General features: G+C 43.6%; 1 protein-coding gene across 2 annotated transcripts in view; it reads right to left on the reverse strand.

Annotated features, from left to right (window-relative positions):
• The window catches only part of LOC141173103 (circularly permutated Ras protein 1-like), an 87,015-nt gene that overhangs the window by 11,072 nt on the left and 57,955 nt on the right, over positions 1-17,988 (reverse strand). Inside the window, exons 8-13 of one of the 2 annotated variants that reach the window (XM_073657746.1) lie at positions 11,667-11,792; positions 6,774-6,848; positions 6,350-6,432; positions 5,379-5,564; positions 5,139-5,192; positions 54-143 (exon numbers count right to left, since the gene is read on the reverse strand). In XM_073657746.1, the coding sequence (XP_073513847.1) occupies positions 54-143; positions 5,139-5,192; positions 5,379-5,564; positions 6,350-6,432; positions 6,774-6,848; positions 11,667-11,792 (614 nt within the window). The remainder of the gene's footprint in view (positions 1-53; positions 144-5,138; positions 5,193-5,378; positions 5,565-6,349; positions 6,433-6,773; positions 6,849-11,666; positions 11,793-17,988) is intronic. The other variant, XM_073657747.1, reaches the window with a different exon arrangement.

Consider the following 17,988-nt stretch of genomic DNA (forward strand, 5'->3'; position numbering starts at 1 on the left):
TTGTCTTTGGTAATGAAAAGCTATGGCCTCCAGCATAGATCTAGTATTATTACCTGGTCACTGAAGGTCACAAGAGCCACTCTCTTTCCAGGATGTTGCTGATGAAGAAAATCTAGAGTTTGACCCAATGCAGATTTAACAGCCTGAAAGCAAAAAGAGAGGAAAGTTAGTTAGAACATTATTATCGTAGAGCTCGGTGAGAATGTCCCTGGGCTCCAGTAATTCACAATGCACGAGAGGAAAGTGTAAAATAACGTCCAAATTTATTGACCTCTACCATTATTATTTTAGAATAAAGACGTGATCATTGAGGTCACCAGAAGAGGATACATGGATAAAACAAAGGAAAGGGGGGATAAAACTTTAAAGAGTAACTAAACTTTTTTATAAATTATTTATTAGCAGCGAGCCCATGCGGGTGGGGGATATGCTGACACGAGCCCCAATTTCACCTGAATGTCCATCCTGCATTGCAATACATGCTGCCAGCCAATTTAGAAGCCAGCAACAGACGTCAGCATGTCCGTGACAGGAGGTACATGGCAGTGATGTCATGCACTGCCCATGCCGGCACGCCGAAATCAGCTGTTGGCTTCTGTGCCGGCTATAGAGGAGGACAATGCACGTCGTTGGAGCAGGGGAAGGTAAAAATAATCTTTGTTTCTTTATAAAATGAGCTAGAGAAGGACGGAAAGGGCGCAAGATGGGGGACATTATACCAGGAAGGGGCCTAGGATGAGGGACATTGTTATAGGATGGGGCCAGGATGGGGGGCATTATTACTGGAAATCCCAGCTATGAAGGACATTATTACTGAAAGGGGCCAGGATGGAGGACTTTATTATAGGATGGGACCTAGAATGGGAGACGTTAGTAAATAAAGGGTCCAGGACGGGGGGACATTATCATTGGAAAGGACCAGGAGGGGACATTATTACTGGAAGGGGCCCAGGATAGGTGGGCATTATTCCTGGAAGGGGTCCAGGCTGGGGGACATTATTCCTGGAAGGGGCCTAGGCTGGAGGACATTATTATTATTATTATAGCGCCATTTATTCCATGGCGCTTTACATGTGAAAAAAAGGGGTATACATAGCAAAAAACACTTACAATAATCTTAACAGAACGAGTCAGTGACTGGTACAGGAGGAGAGAGGACCCTGCCCACTAGGGCTCACAGTCTACAAAGAATGGGTGAGGATACAGTAGGTGAGGGTAGAGCTAGTCGTGCAGCGGTGTGGTGCAGCGGTGATTACTGCAGGTTGTAGGTTTGTCGGAAGAGGTAGGTCTTCAGTTTTCTTTTGAAGGTTTCCACGGTAGGCGAGAGGTAGAGAGTTCCAGAGAAGGGGGGATGCAAGGGAGAAATCTTGTATGCGATTATGGGAAGAGGAGATAAGAGGGGAGTATTGCAGGAGATCTTGTGAGGATCGGAGGTTGCGTGCAGATATGTACCGGGAGACTAGATCACAGATGAATGGGGGAGACAGGTTATGGATGGCTTTGTATGCCAGGGTTAGGGTCTTGAACTTGAGTCTCTGGGCAATGGGGAGCCAGTGAAGGGATTGACAGAGGGGAGAGGCTGGGGAATAGCGGAGGGACAGGTGGATTGGTCGGGCAGCAGAGTTTAGGATAGACTGGAGGGGGGCGAGAGTGTTAGAAGGGAGGCCACAGAGCAGGAGGTTGCAGTAGTCGAGGCGGGAGATGATTAGGGCATGCACTAGTGTTAGTCGGCAGGAAGTGAAAAGGGCTTGGATATGTGGTTTGGAGGAGAGTTCAGAGTCCAGGGTTACCCCGAGGCAGCGAGCTTGTGGGACTGGGGAGAGTTGGCAGCTGTTAACTTTGATGGATAGGTCAGATGGGGGATGGTTGAGTTAGATGGGGGAAAGATGATGAATTCAGTTTTTTCCATGTTAAGTTTTAGAAATCTATCCGAGAAGAAGGATGAAATAGTGGACAGACATTGTGGGGCTCTGGTTAGTAAGGAGTTGATATCAGGTCCAGAGAGGTAGATCTGTGTGTCATCAGCATAGAGGTGGTATTGAAAGTCATGAGACTCTATGAGCTGTCCCAGGCCAAAGATGTAGAAGGAGAAGAGTAGGGGTCCTAGGACTGAGCCTTGGGGGACACTGACAGATAGGGGGCGAGATGAGGAGGTGGTATGTGAGTGGGAGACGCTGAATGTCCGGTCCATTATTTCTGGAAGGGACTTAGGCTGGGGGACATTATTCCTGGAAGGGGCACAGGCTGGGGGACATTATTACTGGAAGGGGTCCAGGCTGGGGGACATTATTACTGGAAGAGCCCAGGAAGGGGGACATTATTACATATGTGCGAACAAGCATTTGTCTTTTTAGGATCTAGAATGCTACAAGGTCCCATACATCTGTCCAACTTCCAGGTGGGGGTCCAGGTCCAAATTTTACACTGTGGCTCAATGGACTCTAGTTACGCCATTGTTGATCAGTCTTCGCAACGTTATTAATTTTTGTGTTGTACTCCATTACCTTATTTTGCTTTCATTCTTTTTAAACTCCATGCTGAAAGGACTGTTTCACCTGCCTGGTTCATGCACTTAGTGTAGCTGTTTTCAGCTGCGGGTGTATAAGATATCTGTGGTCCTATGTGAGCTTCTCTGCTCCGATATGTCCTGCTCAGACAGGGAGAGTGGCTATAATTGGTGTCTGGTCCGGAACTTTGCAAAGACTGATCAATCATTGAAATAAAAAAATGAGTTACTCTTTAAAAATTTGTTTCCCCCTATTAATACCAAGGAAACAAAACACCTATAAGGAGTCTGCCGTAGTCGGGGTAAAACTCCTTTATGATCCCAATTGTGGCCAGACTGGTTCAATATTTAGCCATGGATTTTATGTCCTTACATAATCATTAATCACCTAAGTCTGTCTTAAGATCAATAACTAGTTTTTTTTGCTACTACTAATTTATCTGAAAAAAAAAACAGAAAAAAATTCCGTGTGGGTGAAAAAAATAACAAAATGTAACTCCTCCATTGTGTTTGGTTTGTTTTTACAGTGTTCATTGTATAGTAAAAATGACCCGGTGACCTGATTCTTCAGGTCAGTATGAATACGGCCATACCAAACTTCTATAGTTTTCTTTTATTTTAGTGGTGAAAAAAATGTCAGAAATTTGTTTACAAAAAAAAAATATATTTTTTATATGTGTTGCCATTTTCTAAGACTTGTAACTTTTTTTTAATTTCTCCATCAATGGAGCCGAGTAAGGGCTTTTTTTTGAGTGCCAAGCTGTCATATATACAATTTTGGTATATGTATGACGTTTTGATTGTTATTGCATTTTTTATCGGAGGTGTGACAACTATAAAACAGCAATTCTTGCATTTTGACTTTTTTCATTTTTTCTTTACAGCTTATATTTTGATAAATGAGACTTTTACGGATGCGGCGATACCAATTGTATTTATTTTTTTATTGTATTTATTTTTAATGAAGGAAAAAGGAAGTGATTTAAATTTTGTATAGTTTTTTACAATTTTTATTTTTACTTTTTTTTATTTTTTAAATCCCTTAGAGGTCCAATCATCTGACTTATTCTATACAGTGGCTATGGAAAGTATTCAGACTCCTTTAAATTTTTCACTCTTTGTTTCATTGCAGCCATTTGGTAAATTCTAAAAAGTTCATTTTTTTTCTGATTAAAGTACACTCTGCACCCCATCTTGACTGAGAAAAACAGAAATGTAGAAATTTTTGCACATTTATTAAAAAAAAAAACTGAAATATCACATGGTCATAAGTATTCAGACCCTTTGCTCAGTATTGAGTAGAAACACCCTTTTGAGCTAGTACAGCCATGAGTCTTCTTGGGAATGATGCAACAAGTTTTTCACACCTGGATTTGGGGATCCTCTGCCATTCTTCCTTGCAGATCCTCTCCAGTTCCGTCAGGTTGGATGGTGAACGTTGGTGGACAGAGTTGTTCTGAAGCCACTCCTTTGTTATTTTAGCTGTGTGCTTAGGGTCATTGTCTTGTTGGAAGGTGAACCTTCGACCAAGTCTGAGGTCCAGAGCCCTCTAGAAGAGGTTTTCATGCAGGATATCTCTGTACTTGGCTGCATTCATGTTTCCTTCAATTGCAACCAGTCGTCCTGTCCCTGCAGCTGAAAAACACCCCCATAGCATGATGCTGCCACCATCATGTTTCACTGCTGGGAGTCCTTCATGTGTTTTTGAGCAAACTCTATGCGGGCTTTCATATGTCTTGCACTGAGTAGAGGCTTCCGTCGGGCCACTCTGCCATAAAGGCCTGACGGGTGGAGGGCTGCAGTGATAGTTGACTTTGCGGAACTTTTTCCCATCTCCCTACTGCATCTCTGGAGCTCAGCCACAGTGATCTTGGGGTTCTCCTTTACCTCTCTCACCAAGGCTCTTCTCCCAAGATAGCTCAGTTTGGCTGGAAGGCCAGGTCTAGGAAGACTTCTGGTGGTTCCAAACTTCTTCCATTTAAGGATTATGGAGGCCACTGTGCTCTTAGGAACCTTGAGTAATGAAGAAATTCTTTTATAACCTTGGCCAGATCTGTGCCTTGCCACAATTCTGTCTCTGAGCTCCTTGGGCAGTTCCTTTGAGCTCATAATTCTCATTTGGTCTGACATGCACTGTGAGCTGTGAGGTCTTATATAGACAGGTGAGTGCATTTCCAAATCAAGTCCTATCAGTTTAATTAAACACAGCTGGACTCCAATGAAGGAGTAGAATCATCTCAAGGTGGATCACAAGGAGATGGACAAAAAGTGACTTAAATATGAGTGTCTGAGCAAAGGGTCTGAATACTTATGACCATGTGATATTTCAGTTTTTCTTTTTTAATAAATTTGCTGAAATTTCTACATTTGTATTTTTTCAGTCAAGATGGGGTGCAGAGTGTACTTTAATGAGAAAAAAATGAACTTTTTAGAATTTACCAAATGGCTGCAATGAAACAAAGAGTGAAAAATTTAAAGGGGTCTGAATACTTTCCATACCCACTGTATATTTCAATTCACCTGTATACAGCTAAAAAGTAAAAGTTTTAGCCAATATATTTGCGAAATGACACCAAAGGTGGCGCTATTCTATAAAACACACAGAATATAGATTGTTCGTGATGTTCTTTACCTCCATTCTTGATTTGTAGACTACATTATAGTCATTGCTCTGCTCTTGTGTCACCTGCAATAGAATATAAAAAAATTACATTTCCAGCACAGAAAAATTACATTTAGGAATGTATTCATGTTGTTTGCTGTATAATGCACTGCCTGTCCTTGCAACACAGACTTGTTTCAGACATCACAAATAAACATCAGGATAAAAATATAGAAGAAAAAGAAAGAAAAAATGATTCTGGCCGCTCACCTCTGAGGTCACACTCATGCTCCCCGAGATATCAATGCAGAAAATGATCATGGTTTGGTCAGCAAATGAGTACTCGTTCTCAGACCGGGGGTCTCCAGCATAGACATCATCTCCTTCTTCTCTGCTCTCAAATCTTGTATCTTCGGACAAGAGATTTTCAGCAGCACAAAAAACACAAGTCCAAGTCTTCAGGAAAAAGAATGAATATAAAACACAATAAAGTGTTAGGAGGTGAAAGTCGTCAGAACTCGGTGCTGTATAATTCTATACCGTAGAAATGTGACATTGTAATAAGCCAAATTATGGGGCACTTCTATAACAGACAGGCAATGACATTTTACATTTTCTCTTACTCTTTTTTTTCTAGTCTTCATATATTATTATCTCACTATATGGAGAAAAGTTTTAGGACACACTTCTTAATCATTGAATTCAGATTTTCCATTCGGCCCCATTGTAACAGAACGGCCGGTGGTGCAGAGCTCCCTGCTGTAATAGGAGCCACCGGGGTAACAAGTCATTCATGACATTTCCTCTTCCTAAATCTTCCCCCATCCCCTGTGAGTGATATTATTGAGAAGTGGAAGGAACCGCAGGAACTCATCCACAAAGTGGAGACCCCGTAACATTACAGAGTGGGGGGCCGAGTGCTGAGGAGCAGACGGAAGAAAAGTCACCACCGCTCTCTTGACTCCATAATTGCAGAGTCCTCTGGTATAACATCAGCACAAACACTGCGCCTCCGCCAGGAGCTTTATGCAGCCTTACATCACCAAGCACAATGCCGAGCATCGGATGGAGTGGTGTAAAGCCGCCACCACTGGACTCTGGAGGAGACGTGTTCTGTGCAGTGACGGATCACACTTCTCTATCTGCGTCTGATGGAGAAAAGCTCCTGTAGGTGTAATGTGGAGGGGAGCGATACTTTTGTCCATATAGTGTGTATTGCATATTGATTTTCTGTCACTCACCTTGGCATTATCCACATTGTTAAGACTTGAGCAGGCGGCAGAGCAGCGACTGCAGAGTAATGGGGCTTCTCGGATATGGTTATCTTAAGAAAAGAGCAAAGTATTCATAAGAGATTATTAATCTGTCAGTAAGGAGGTCTCACAGCGTCACTCATCTTGGATTTGCCTGACTGAAGCAGGACCATTTCCAAACATTGTGCAGGTTCACCCGGATTGTCAAGGCATCTGCCCAGGTTTGATTGGTACTTTTGCCAAAGTTTGCATGAAGTTTGTAAAACTTTCTCAGGTCACATGGCTTCAAACTATAACTCATGGGGTCAAAAAATGTAGTGCACGTGCCCATGTGGAGATATCCTCCTGTATTGTTCATATCATGTACTGTCCTTTTCTAGAAAATTACAGAATAAATATTCCATCCTCTCACCAGAGTCGTCCACCATCTTTCCTATGTTCAGAAGCAGGATGTTGCAGTTGGCTGGTAGCCGTTCTCTCGGAAGAACTATGGGTAATAAAGATGAAAAAACACATGTAAGCCTAAAACTGAACAGAGATGACAAAAATACAGATACGAAATATATAAAAATCTGAAAAATAAAGCTGCACTAATCAAAACTTACTGTGGGTGCAAATCTCCAGGTCCACGGACCATCGGACAGTAAAACAGAACTAAAGGAAGGCAGCACCCCATGCAATAAGGTAAAAAAGGACAATTTATTCCACACCTCAAATACAGAACTGGGCAAAGTGCAGCCCGTAAACCATGACAGATAAAGGGGATAGAGCGTCCCGAAGCACGGAGCATCTCAATTTCACCAGTATCTCTATCCTCAGGACACATACTGGGGAATACAATGATGAAGGAGGGAGCCGTAAACTCTCTGTTCCATCATTCAGCAGGATGATGTCACTAGTTTGCGCCTTCTGCGAAACGCTACAGTACACAGAGCGAAGCAGAGGGGAGTGTGGATAGGTGAGTAGTATTATTTACCTTTTACTTTAGCTATTGGTCAGTATTTGTGTAGGGAGATGTGGGGCCATCATACTGTGAGTAGGTGCCTGTGGAGCGCATCACACTGCATGTGGGGGGCTGTGGGAACATCATATTGTGTGTAGTGAGCTGTGTAGTTCATCATACTGTGTGTACGAGGGGCTATGGAGTCCATCATACTGTGTGACCAGCTGTGGAGTCCATCCTACTGTGTGTGGGGAGCTATGGGGTCCATCACACTGTGTGTGGGGACATCATATTGTGTGTGGCGAGCCCTATTGTCAATCATACTGTGTGTGTGGAGCATATGGAGACATCATACAGTGTGTAGGGAGCTGTGTTGTCCATCATATTGTGTGGTGTGGGTCTGTGGGGTCCATAATGCTGTGTGGGGGGGGGCTGTGGGGTCCATAATTCTGTGTGGGGGGGAGGCTGTGGCATCCATTATACTTCTTGGGGAGCTATGTGGTCCATCATACTGTGTGTGTGGGGAGGCTATGGAGACATCATACTGTGTGTAGGGAGCTGTGATTTCCATCATACTGTGTGTGTGGAGCTGTGTGGTCCGTCATACTGTGTGTATGGGGGCGCTATGGAGACATTATACTGTGTATAGGGAGCTGTGATTTCCATCATACTGTGTGTGTGGAGCTGTGTGGTCCGTCATACTGTGTGTATGGGGGCGCTATGGAGACATTATACTGTGTATAGGGAGCTGTGGGGTCCATCATACTGTGTGTCGGGGAGCTGTTGGTCACCTATATTTATTAAATACACTTAAGACTGAATAACAGGGTCATATTTTTCTAAACTTTATAAAAAGCAGTAAATTACATGGTTTTAATTCGCTGCTACAGGTAAGAACACAAGCTACAATAAGTTACATGGGGACATGTATCAGCAGTAAAATAAGTACTGATAGGGGGCGCTGTTAGACTATAACCTAGACCTGCAGCTGATACAAGCAGTGAACCAGAAAGGCTGCAAGGGTTAAATACAAATAAGAATAGGGTATCTGCGCTGGTCTTGGTAGGTTAGAGGTACTAAAGAGGTGATGTAGGCTAATAGATAAATAGATAAATATTTTATTAGATAATAAAAGGTATTGGCAAAAAATTTTTTGGGATAAAATTGTTTGTTAATTTAAAAAACCATGATGTTGGCTGACCATTTGCAACTAAAAACACAATGGGTAGGGATCTTGCTTGGAGCGTGCTTCAAGAGGTTAATGGGTAGATAGCTTGAGGTAGGTGTGGAGGACCTAGAAGGGAAGGAGTTAATATAGGCCCTATTACATGAGATTAATTTAGCTACACCTTAGATTTTTAGAGGAATAGTACCTGTATTGAGGTATAGGCGTATTGTGGTGGATACTTCGGATCCGTAGGGATACTATAAATGAAAGTCTGTGAAGGCAAATAAACAATGAGGGAAACTGACCTTAGAATTGGGAGCTGGGTGTCTATTAAGTCAAGGATTACCTTGATTGGTAGAAGAGGTGGGGAAGCTGGTGGAATATAGATCCAGGTAAGTGGCTGCCGGCTTTCCTGCATGTCTAGGTAGGGTTAAAAAGTGGATTTTAGAAGAAAGTATACTGTTGGGGTATACTGACAGGGTACTAAGATGGAAAATTACCCTCCGTTGGTGAGAGCACTATTTCACATGAGGAGCACCTTCTTGCTTGCTGTACTTGTATTAGCAAACTAGACTTTGTGCTGGTGCCAGGAGGAGCAAGAGAGGAATTACTCTCTCTTGCTTCGTGGTCACTGTAAATTAGTGCCAGACAGGAGTAGGTGCCAGCGTCTTGTTGCTGTCTACTTCTGAAGGTCAGCGGTGGTATACCGTATGCTGGAGACCGTACAGTTGAGGCGGCAGTTGACAGTGCAAGCACGTACCTTCTGATAGTTCAGTCCGCTGGCGGCGTTGTGAAGGTCTGTATATACTGACCTGTAGATGAGAGCTGTTGCGCTTGATTGTGTGAGGGTCACGCTACACCCGGAGTCCCGGCCGGAGGCTCCAGTAGTGGCGGGCGCTCGGAGGTAGCGATACCTTCTTCCTGTTCGCGAGGACCTGCGGGACGTCTGGTCACGTGGTGTACATGACGTAGGGTCACGTGGTGTCTCGCGGTGGATTGGGTATGGGTAGCACTGAGGATCTTTTCTACGTGTTTCTGATTGCACGGAATCCTTCGTCAGTAATTCCTCTCTTGCTCCTCCTGGCACCAGCACAAAGTCTAGTTTGCTAATACAAGTGCAGACAGCAAGAAGCACCTACTCCTGTCTGGCACCAATTTACAGCGACCACGAAGCAAGAAAGAGTATTCCTCTCTTGCTCCTCCTGGCACCAGCACAAAGTCTAGTTTGCTAATACAAGTACAGCAAGCAAGAAGGTGCTCCTCATGTGAAATAGTGCTCTCACCAACGCAGGGTAATTTTCCATCTTAGTACCCTGTCAGTATACCCCAACAGTATACTTTCTTCTAAAATCCACTTTTTAACCCTACCTAGACATGCAGGAAAGCCAGCAGCCACTTACCTGGATCTATTTTCCACCAGCTTCCCCACCTCTTCTACCAATCAAGGTAATCCTTGACTTAATAGACACCCAGCTCCCAATTCTAAGGTCAGTTTCCCTCATTGTTTATTTGCCTTCACAGACTTTCATTTATAGTATCCCTACGGATCCGAAGTATCCACCACAATACGCCTATACCTCAATACAGGTACTATTCCTCTAAAAATCTAAGGTGTAGCTAAATTAATCTCATGTAATAGGGCCTATATTAACTCCTTCCCTTCTAGGTCCTCCACACCTACCTCAAGCTATCTACCCATTAACCTCTTGAAGCACGCTCCAAGCAAGATCCCTACCCATTGTGTTTTTAGTTGCAAATGGTCAGCCAACATCATGGTTTTTTAAATTAACAAACAATTTTATCCCAAAATTTTTTTTGCCAATACCTTTTATTATCTAATAAAATATTTATCTATTTGCCTACATCACCTCTTTAGTACCTCTAACCTACCAAGACCAGCGCAGATACCCTATTCTTATATGTATCAGCAGTAGCAGCGAGTCAGCAGGCTTATTTATGCTCAATATTAATTTATAAAAATGTATTTATAATAATTATAATGAGCAGAATTAAGTTCAACCATTCACAACAGTAAATAGTCTCTCATGTGGCCGCTTGAGAAAATTAATTGCCAGCCTTAACAACACAGCTTCTAATCTTACTTACCAAGACATATAGATTTGTTAAGCCAGGAGAAATACACTATTGTCTTTGTGTTTACTTTAGAACTTGTGTGTATTTCTTTGGTGGGTCAAGAAGGACAGACCAGTGTTTGCATAACCCTGAATGTTGACTTCTATTGGTCTATGAACAATGATGTTTGTTACTATGCTAATTGCATATTGTACTAAACCAGCTAGCTGTTGATTTATAAGAGCACCAACTATGTAAACTGATTAAATGCTCAAACAATGAGACCTGAGACCTGCACCTTATCCCCCAACCTGTGACTGATGACCTTAGCCACATATGTAAATATAAAAAGGGTTTTCCATCCTTCTGCAAAGGGAATCAAGGAGAATCAGAGAATCAAAGATTCAGATAGACTCTTCTGGACCGCAAATTGGAAGCATGGCTCCATTCAGAGAGACACAGATTTGGATTCTACAGGATTCCAGCCTAAGAGTACACGGCCCTGACTGGAAGGATACAGATCTGCTCCATTGACCATCAGAGAACTCATGGATACATTTGGGGAAACCAGGTTGGGACAATAAAGTCACCTGGCCCCATGGATATGTTGTTTGGGGTTTCCAGGTGAGACTCTCCGGTCGCCTGGAACCCATGTAGACTTTCGAAGAAGCCAGATTGGGACCAGCCGGTCATCTAGCCCCATGGAAACTCTCAGAGAGGCCAGGATGGGACCCTCGGTTCTTCTGGCCTTGTACCTCGATGGACTGTAAGCTTCCTAAGCTTGCCACTACCTCATCTCTGTGGGGGCCCACCCGAAGCTGGGGCCACTGGTTGAGGTAGTTTGCCCTGGAAGTCCCAAAGTTGTAGCTGTTCTATTCCCAGACGGGCAAGCGGAAGGGTGAGACTGTGTAATGTTGCACCATGTTGTGTATTTGCTGGGACTGTTCTATGTGTTTATTGTCTGTTTGGTTGTTCAATAAAGTATTACTATGCTGGTTAACCCTCACCCTGTGTTGTATGAGTGGTATTATGCCTACGGAAGACCCCGGGTCTTCACACCCACCACTACTCAAATAGACAGACAATTTAGCCTTTTTGTTAAGGGATCAGATCCTATTTACCAGCTAAGGTTTGCATGGGCCTGTCTGTCACTGGCGTCACGTGCATTCTCACTTCTTCGGGAGTAGCCGGTAGTACGTCCAAGTAATAATGCCCATTTGGTGTTATGTTTGCACCCTGGGGCAGGTCTATAAATAAGAAAAGAGTTACACAGAATAAACTATGAGCATCTCTCACTGTGATCCAGAAAACTCTGATAAAATAGTGATTTTATTATCTCATGTAAAACATCTAACAATTTCCAAAAAGATATGAGACCGCAGAATAAAGCTCCGTCCTCTCCTTGAAGGACCCTCAAAATACGCTCGACTCCCGAGAGGGTGAAACGAGCGACTTACAAGATTACACACAAGTGTCTGTAGTGTGTAATCAATGAGTCTGCACTGGAGCTGTATACACAGAAGGGTTGAATATATTTAATGATAAGGATTTTTGGGGGGATTGGACATGTGTTCCCTTTAATTTCAATAACCCCCAGAGCAAAGTATTTTTCCATTGTAAAATAATTAGCTGAAAGCGGACCGCCGCTCCTTAAAAATAACCATTGGCCCATCGTAATGTGTAATCGCTGTAAATGGTGCTTATAAAATCTGCTTATCTCTTGTTACTTTGTAAAAGATGTGAGTAATGCTAGGAGAACGTCAATAATTACGCAACATTAATCATTAGTGATGCTCCCATGGTCAGCACGTCAGAGAGGAGGCGACCAGGTGACTGCACATGCATGGCTCTCTCCATGGTTGTACAGTGGGTACGGAAAGTATTCAGACCCCTTTAAATTTTTCACTCTTTGTTTCATTGCAGCCATTTGGTAAATTCTAAAAAGTTCATGTTTTTCTCATTAAAGTACACTCTGCACCCCATCTTGACTGAAAAAATCCAGAAATGTAGGAATTTTTGCAAATTTATTAAAAAAGAAAAACTGAAATATCACATGGTCATAAGTATTCAGACCCTTTGCTCAGTATTGAGTAGAAGCCCCCTTTTTTGCTAGTACAGCCATGAGTCTTCTTGGGAATGATGCAACAAGTTTATCACACCTGGATTTGGGGATCCTCTGCCATTCTTTCTTGCAGATCCTCTCCAGTTCTGTCAGGTTGGATGGTGAACGTTGGTGGACAGCCATTTTCAGGTCTCTCCAGAGCTGCTCAATTGGGTTTAGGTCAGGGCTCTGGCTGGGCCAGTCAAGAATGGTCACAGAGTTGTTATGAAGCCATTCCTTTGTTATTTTAGCTGTTTGCTTAGGATCATTGTCTTGTTGGAAGGTGAACCTTCGACCAAGTCTGAGGTCCAGAGCACTCTGGAAGAGGTTTTCATCCAGGATATCTCTGTACTTGGCCGCATTCATGTTTCCTTCAATTGCAACCAGTCGTCCTGTCCCTGCAGCTGAAAAACACTCCCATAGCATGATGCTGCCACCACCATGTTTCACTGTTGGAATTGTATTGGGCAGGTGATGAGCAGTGCCTGGTTTTCTCCACCCACACCACTTAGAATTATCACCAAGTTCTATCTTTGTCTCATCAGACCAGAGAATCTTATTTCTCATAGTCTGGGAGTCCTTCATGTGTTTTTGAGCAAACTCTATGCGGGCTTTCATATGTCTTATGCACTGAGGAGAGGCTTCCGTCGGGCCACTCTGCCATAAAGGCCTGACTGGTGGAGGGCTGCAGTGATAGTTGACTTTGTGGAACTTTCTCCCATCTCCCTACTGCATCTCTGGAGCTCAGCCACAGTGATCTTGGGGTTCTTCTTTACCTCTCTCATCAAGGCTCTTCTCCCACGATTGCTCAGTTTGGCTAGACGGCCAGGTCTAGGAAGACTTCTGGTGGTCCCAAACTTCTTCCATTTAAGGATTATGGAGGCCTCTGTGCTCTTAGGAACCTTGAGTAATGAAGAAATTCTTTTGTAACCTTGGCCAGATCTGTGCCTTGCCACAATTCTGTCTCTGAGCTCCTTGGGCAGTTCCTTTGAGCTCATGATTCTCGTTTGGTCTGACATGCACAGTGAGCTGTGAGGTCTTATATAGACAGGTGTGTGCCTTTCCAAATCAAGTCCTATCAGTTTAAACACTGCTGGACTCCAATGAAGGAGTAGAACCATCCCAAGGAGGATCACAAGGAAATGGACAGCATGTGACTTAAATATGAGTGTCTGAGCAAAGGGTCTGAATACTTATGACCATGTGATATTTCAGTTTTTCTTTTTTAATAAATTTGCAAAAATTTCTACATTTCTGTTTTCTTTCAGTCAAGATTGGGTGCAGAGTGTACTTTAATGAGAAAAAAATTAACTTTTTAGAATTTACCAAATGGCTGCAATGAAACAGAGTGAAGAATTTAAAGGGGTCTGAATACTTTCCGCACCCACTGTACATTGAACATTGGAAACAATAGACTGGAAATGATAATTGACATATATGGGAGAATTTTCTAGGCATGCTTTGTGACCTGTGCAGGAAGGAGGAGGAGGTGAGCTGTCATCATCATCTATTGTGAACAGTGGCTCTTGAGTTATCTATACTGAGGCATTATATTTCATCATAATCTTGTCTGCGATGATAATAAGATGACTGCAGAGAAGTGATCTCTACAGGACAGGAAGTGTCAGCAAATTACGAAACTCTGTCATGGTGAAAACTACAAGATTTCAGCTATCGTGAATAATGGATCATGTGTTATCTATATACGGAAGGTGTTATATATTTCATTATACTCCTGTCTGAGATGATAATTAGATGAATGAAGAGGAGTGATCTCTATAGAACCGGAAGTATCAGCAAATCATGAAACTTAGTCAGATTAAAAACTGCAAGATTTCAGCTAATGTTAATAGTGGATCATGTGTTATCTATATTCAGTACATGTTATATTACATAATATTCCTATCTGTGCTGATAATATTACTGCAGTGATCACTGCAGAACAGGAATTATCAGAAAATTACAAGACTCAGAGTGAAAACTGCAAGATTTCATCTATCATGTGTTATCTATTTACTGCATGTTTTATATGTTATTATACTCCTGTCTATGAGGATAATAAGCTGACTGCAGACAATTGATCTCTACAGGACAGGTGTCAACGTATTAGAAAACTCAGTAGTCCAGAGTTAAAAAACTGCAAGATTAAAGCTATTATAAATTGCGGATCATGTGTTATCTACATACATTAGGTGTTAGATTTTATTATTCTCCTGTCTGGGACGATACAACTGACTGCAGAGAAGTAATCTCTACAGAACAGGAAATGTCAGCATATTGTTAAACTCAGCAGTCCAGAGTGAAAACTGCAAGATTTCAAAATTTTTGCAAAATATAAATAGTGAAGCGGAAAATTAACATCACTAAAAGTTTATAACAATTAAGTTAAAAACATGATTTAAAAAATTATTTTTCTGATTATACATTCATTTTAGGCTGGTCATACGCATAGGATATCGTCCAGAATGTGACAATCAGTTGTATGTTGGATCGTTTGTAAGAACCATATGACTATCCACATGTCAGACTAAGGGCTCTTTCACATGTCAGTGTGTCCGGTACGTGTGTTTCCACACGTACCAGAGACACTGACACATGCAGACCCATTCGGGTCTATGCACAAGTCAGTGTGTTTCCACAGACCGCGTGTCCGTGGGCAAAACACGCTGACATGTCCTTTTTTTTCACGCTGCACGGGCTACAAAACGTCCCACACTGATGACACATGGATGACATCCATGTGTCATGAGTGTGACACGTACTGGCGCCTGGGAATAAATGTACAGTTACCACTGTTTCCAGGCACCGGGTGCTGAAGGCATCTGTCATCATTGTCCCCTGCTGGTGCTGCGATCATCGCCAGCAGAGGACAATGTTAACAGTTGTATTCAGCCCCCGCCATGTACTGCAAGTGTAAAAATAAAAATAAAATAAAAAACACTTATACTAGCCTGTCCATGATACTATCCCACGCTGTAATCCATCTGACCGACAATTCTGCATCAGCCTCTGCAGTGGCTTGAAGTGACTGCAAACACTGAGGAGCAGAAGAGAATGACTCACTGCAGTGAGCGGGCCCCTGCACTTTGCTGAGCTCAGGGAGCGGTGTTCTGTCACTCAGTGAGCTCAGCACAGTTCAAGGGCCCACTCGCTGAAGCGAGTCATTCTCCTCTGCTCCTCAGCATGTGCGGTTTCATTAAGCCACCACAGACGCTAATGCAGAATTGTCGGTCAGATGGATTACAGCCTGGGACAATATCTCGACAGGTGAGTATAAGTGTTTTTTATTTTATTCTTAGTTTTACACTTACAGGACATGGCGGGGGATGAATACAACTGCTAACATTGTCCCTTGCTGGCAGTGAACACAGCACAAGCAGGGGACAATGCTGACAGATGGACACGGATATCTCCAGTAGAGTTGAGCCACCCCCGTATTGTTCGGGTTCGATTCGTCGAACACCGGTGTGTTCGCCGAACTGTTCGTCGAACTGTTCGTCGAACACCGTTAAAACCAATGGCAGGCAAACAAAAACACATAGAAACACATAGAAAACACCTTCAAAGGTGTCCAAAAGCTGACAAACTGCTCAGAAGACACAACTAACACATGGAAAAGTGACAAGTACATATAGTCATGCGAAAAGAAAAGAGGTGGAGGAGTAAAAGGAGGGGGAGACACAGATATAGGCATGTCATGCCCTTCTAAAATCAAGAAAGGTTGGAGTAAAAATCTAAAATCAGCCTACCAACACCCAGACGTCGTGACAAGAAAATTAAAAAAAGAAATATCTTTAGGTAGAATAGCGGTTCCATTCAGAACACTTTCCTTACAAGACGTAGAGGTATCCCCGTTGTGAGTTGTGCCAAAAACGGAACCCAATACATTCGGACTAATCCACCATTTGTCATATCCAAGGGGCAGGTCAGTAAATGACAACATCGATGCGGAACCAAGTACAGTAGTATATACTGTACATCCTTTGACAAGTCAATCAGGCGGATCAAGAAGTTGGGAAGGGTCACCCTAATGGCCAAAACAGACATTGATGCGGCGTTCCGGTTACTTACTACCTGTGCCTCCGAATAGTGTCCACCTATTGGGCTGCTTCTGGGAAGGAGCATACTATATAGATCGCTGTTTGCCCATGGGGTGGTCCAGATCCTGCTCACTATTTGAGGCGTTTAGTTGCTTCCTCGAATGGGTTGTAATGGACGTTTCTAAGGGGGCACATATTATCCATTACCTCGACAACTTCTTATGCCTGGGCCCAAAAGATTCGCCACAGTGTGAATACACGCTGTAGTCCACCTGTGAGAAGGAGAGAGCTGGAGGGAGAGCAGACACCACAGAGCCGAGGGGTTGCATGGAGAACGGAAGAAGGAAAGAGGACGAGGGAGGTAAGGGAGTACAGTGGAAGGCCGACCTGAGCTCCCCCACGTTCCTGCTGGGCGGGGAACAGCCTTGGGAAGAAAAGCCGCTTGTGCATCCCTTTGAAGTAACGGGCGCGAGCGGGCAGAGGGACTACGCTGGAGTGCGAAGCCGACACGGCCAGTCCGTTCCTGCCCGTGCGACCTCCATGTCGCCGGGTTTGTGCCAGAGCCGCGGTGGACCCTGACGGCCAGCCCCCCTCTCCCGATACTGGTGCCTGTCCGCTGCTGGGTCGAGCCCCCCCGCGGTGGAGGCAGGTCTAAGCTCTGTAATTTAAATTGGCTCTGTAATTTGAACGAGTACACTTTAAATCCTTTTACAAGGATCTTTTGGAGGGCAAGTCTGATGCCAGCAGCCGCGGTAATTGCAGCTCCAGTAGCGTCCACTAAAGCTGCGGCAGTTAAAAAGCTTTTATAAGCTTATATCGAGCTTGGCGGTCCACCGCAAGGCGTGCTACCGCTAGTCCCAGCCCCTTTGCCTTGGGGCGCCTCCCCGATGCTCTTCACTGAGTGTCCCGGGGGCCCGAAGCATTTACTTTGAAAAAATTAAGTGTCCAAACCACAGGTGGTGTAGCTTGCTTAACAGCTGGGATACTCCACTGACTAGCAGACACTGCTACTAGGCCCAAAGTATTGCCTGGGCTAGATGCAGTTAAAAATTTGTAATTAGATCTACAGTTGGTGGCTACTTCGCTGACTAGCAGACACTGAAGCTTTGGAGCAGACCTCTGATTCCCAGGCTATAGTATGAGTAAACAGCTCTTCAGACTCAACCATCTGTGTTACCCCAAGCCATAGTGTATGTATTTTCTTACGGTTAAAAGGGGGGGGAGAGACCCGACCCACCTGGAATTGACGATGCCAAAGTCATGTAAAACACAGCAAGGGGACTCAAAAAAAAAGTCTCCATT

The sequence above is a fragment of the Phyllobates terribilis genome, unplaced genomic scaffold (assembly GCF_046119375.1).
Source record: "Phyllobates terribilis strain yellow unplaced genomic scaffold, ASM4611937v1 Scaffold_12__6_contigs__length_324123572, whole genome shotgun sequence".
NCBI classification, from domain to species: domain Eukaryota; kingdom Metazoa; phylum Chordata; class Amphibia; order Anura; family Dendrobatidae; genus Phyllobates; species Phyllobates terribilis.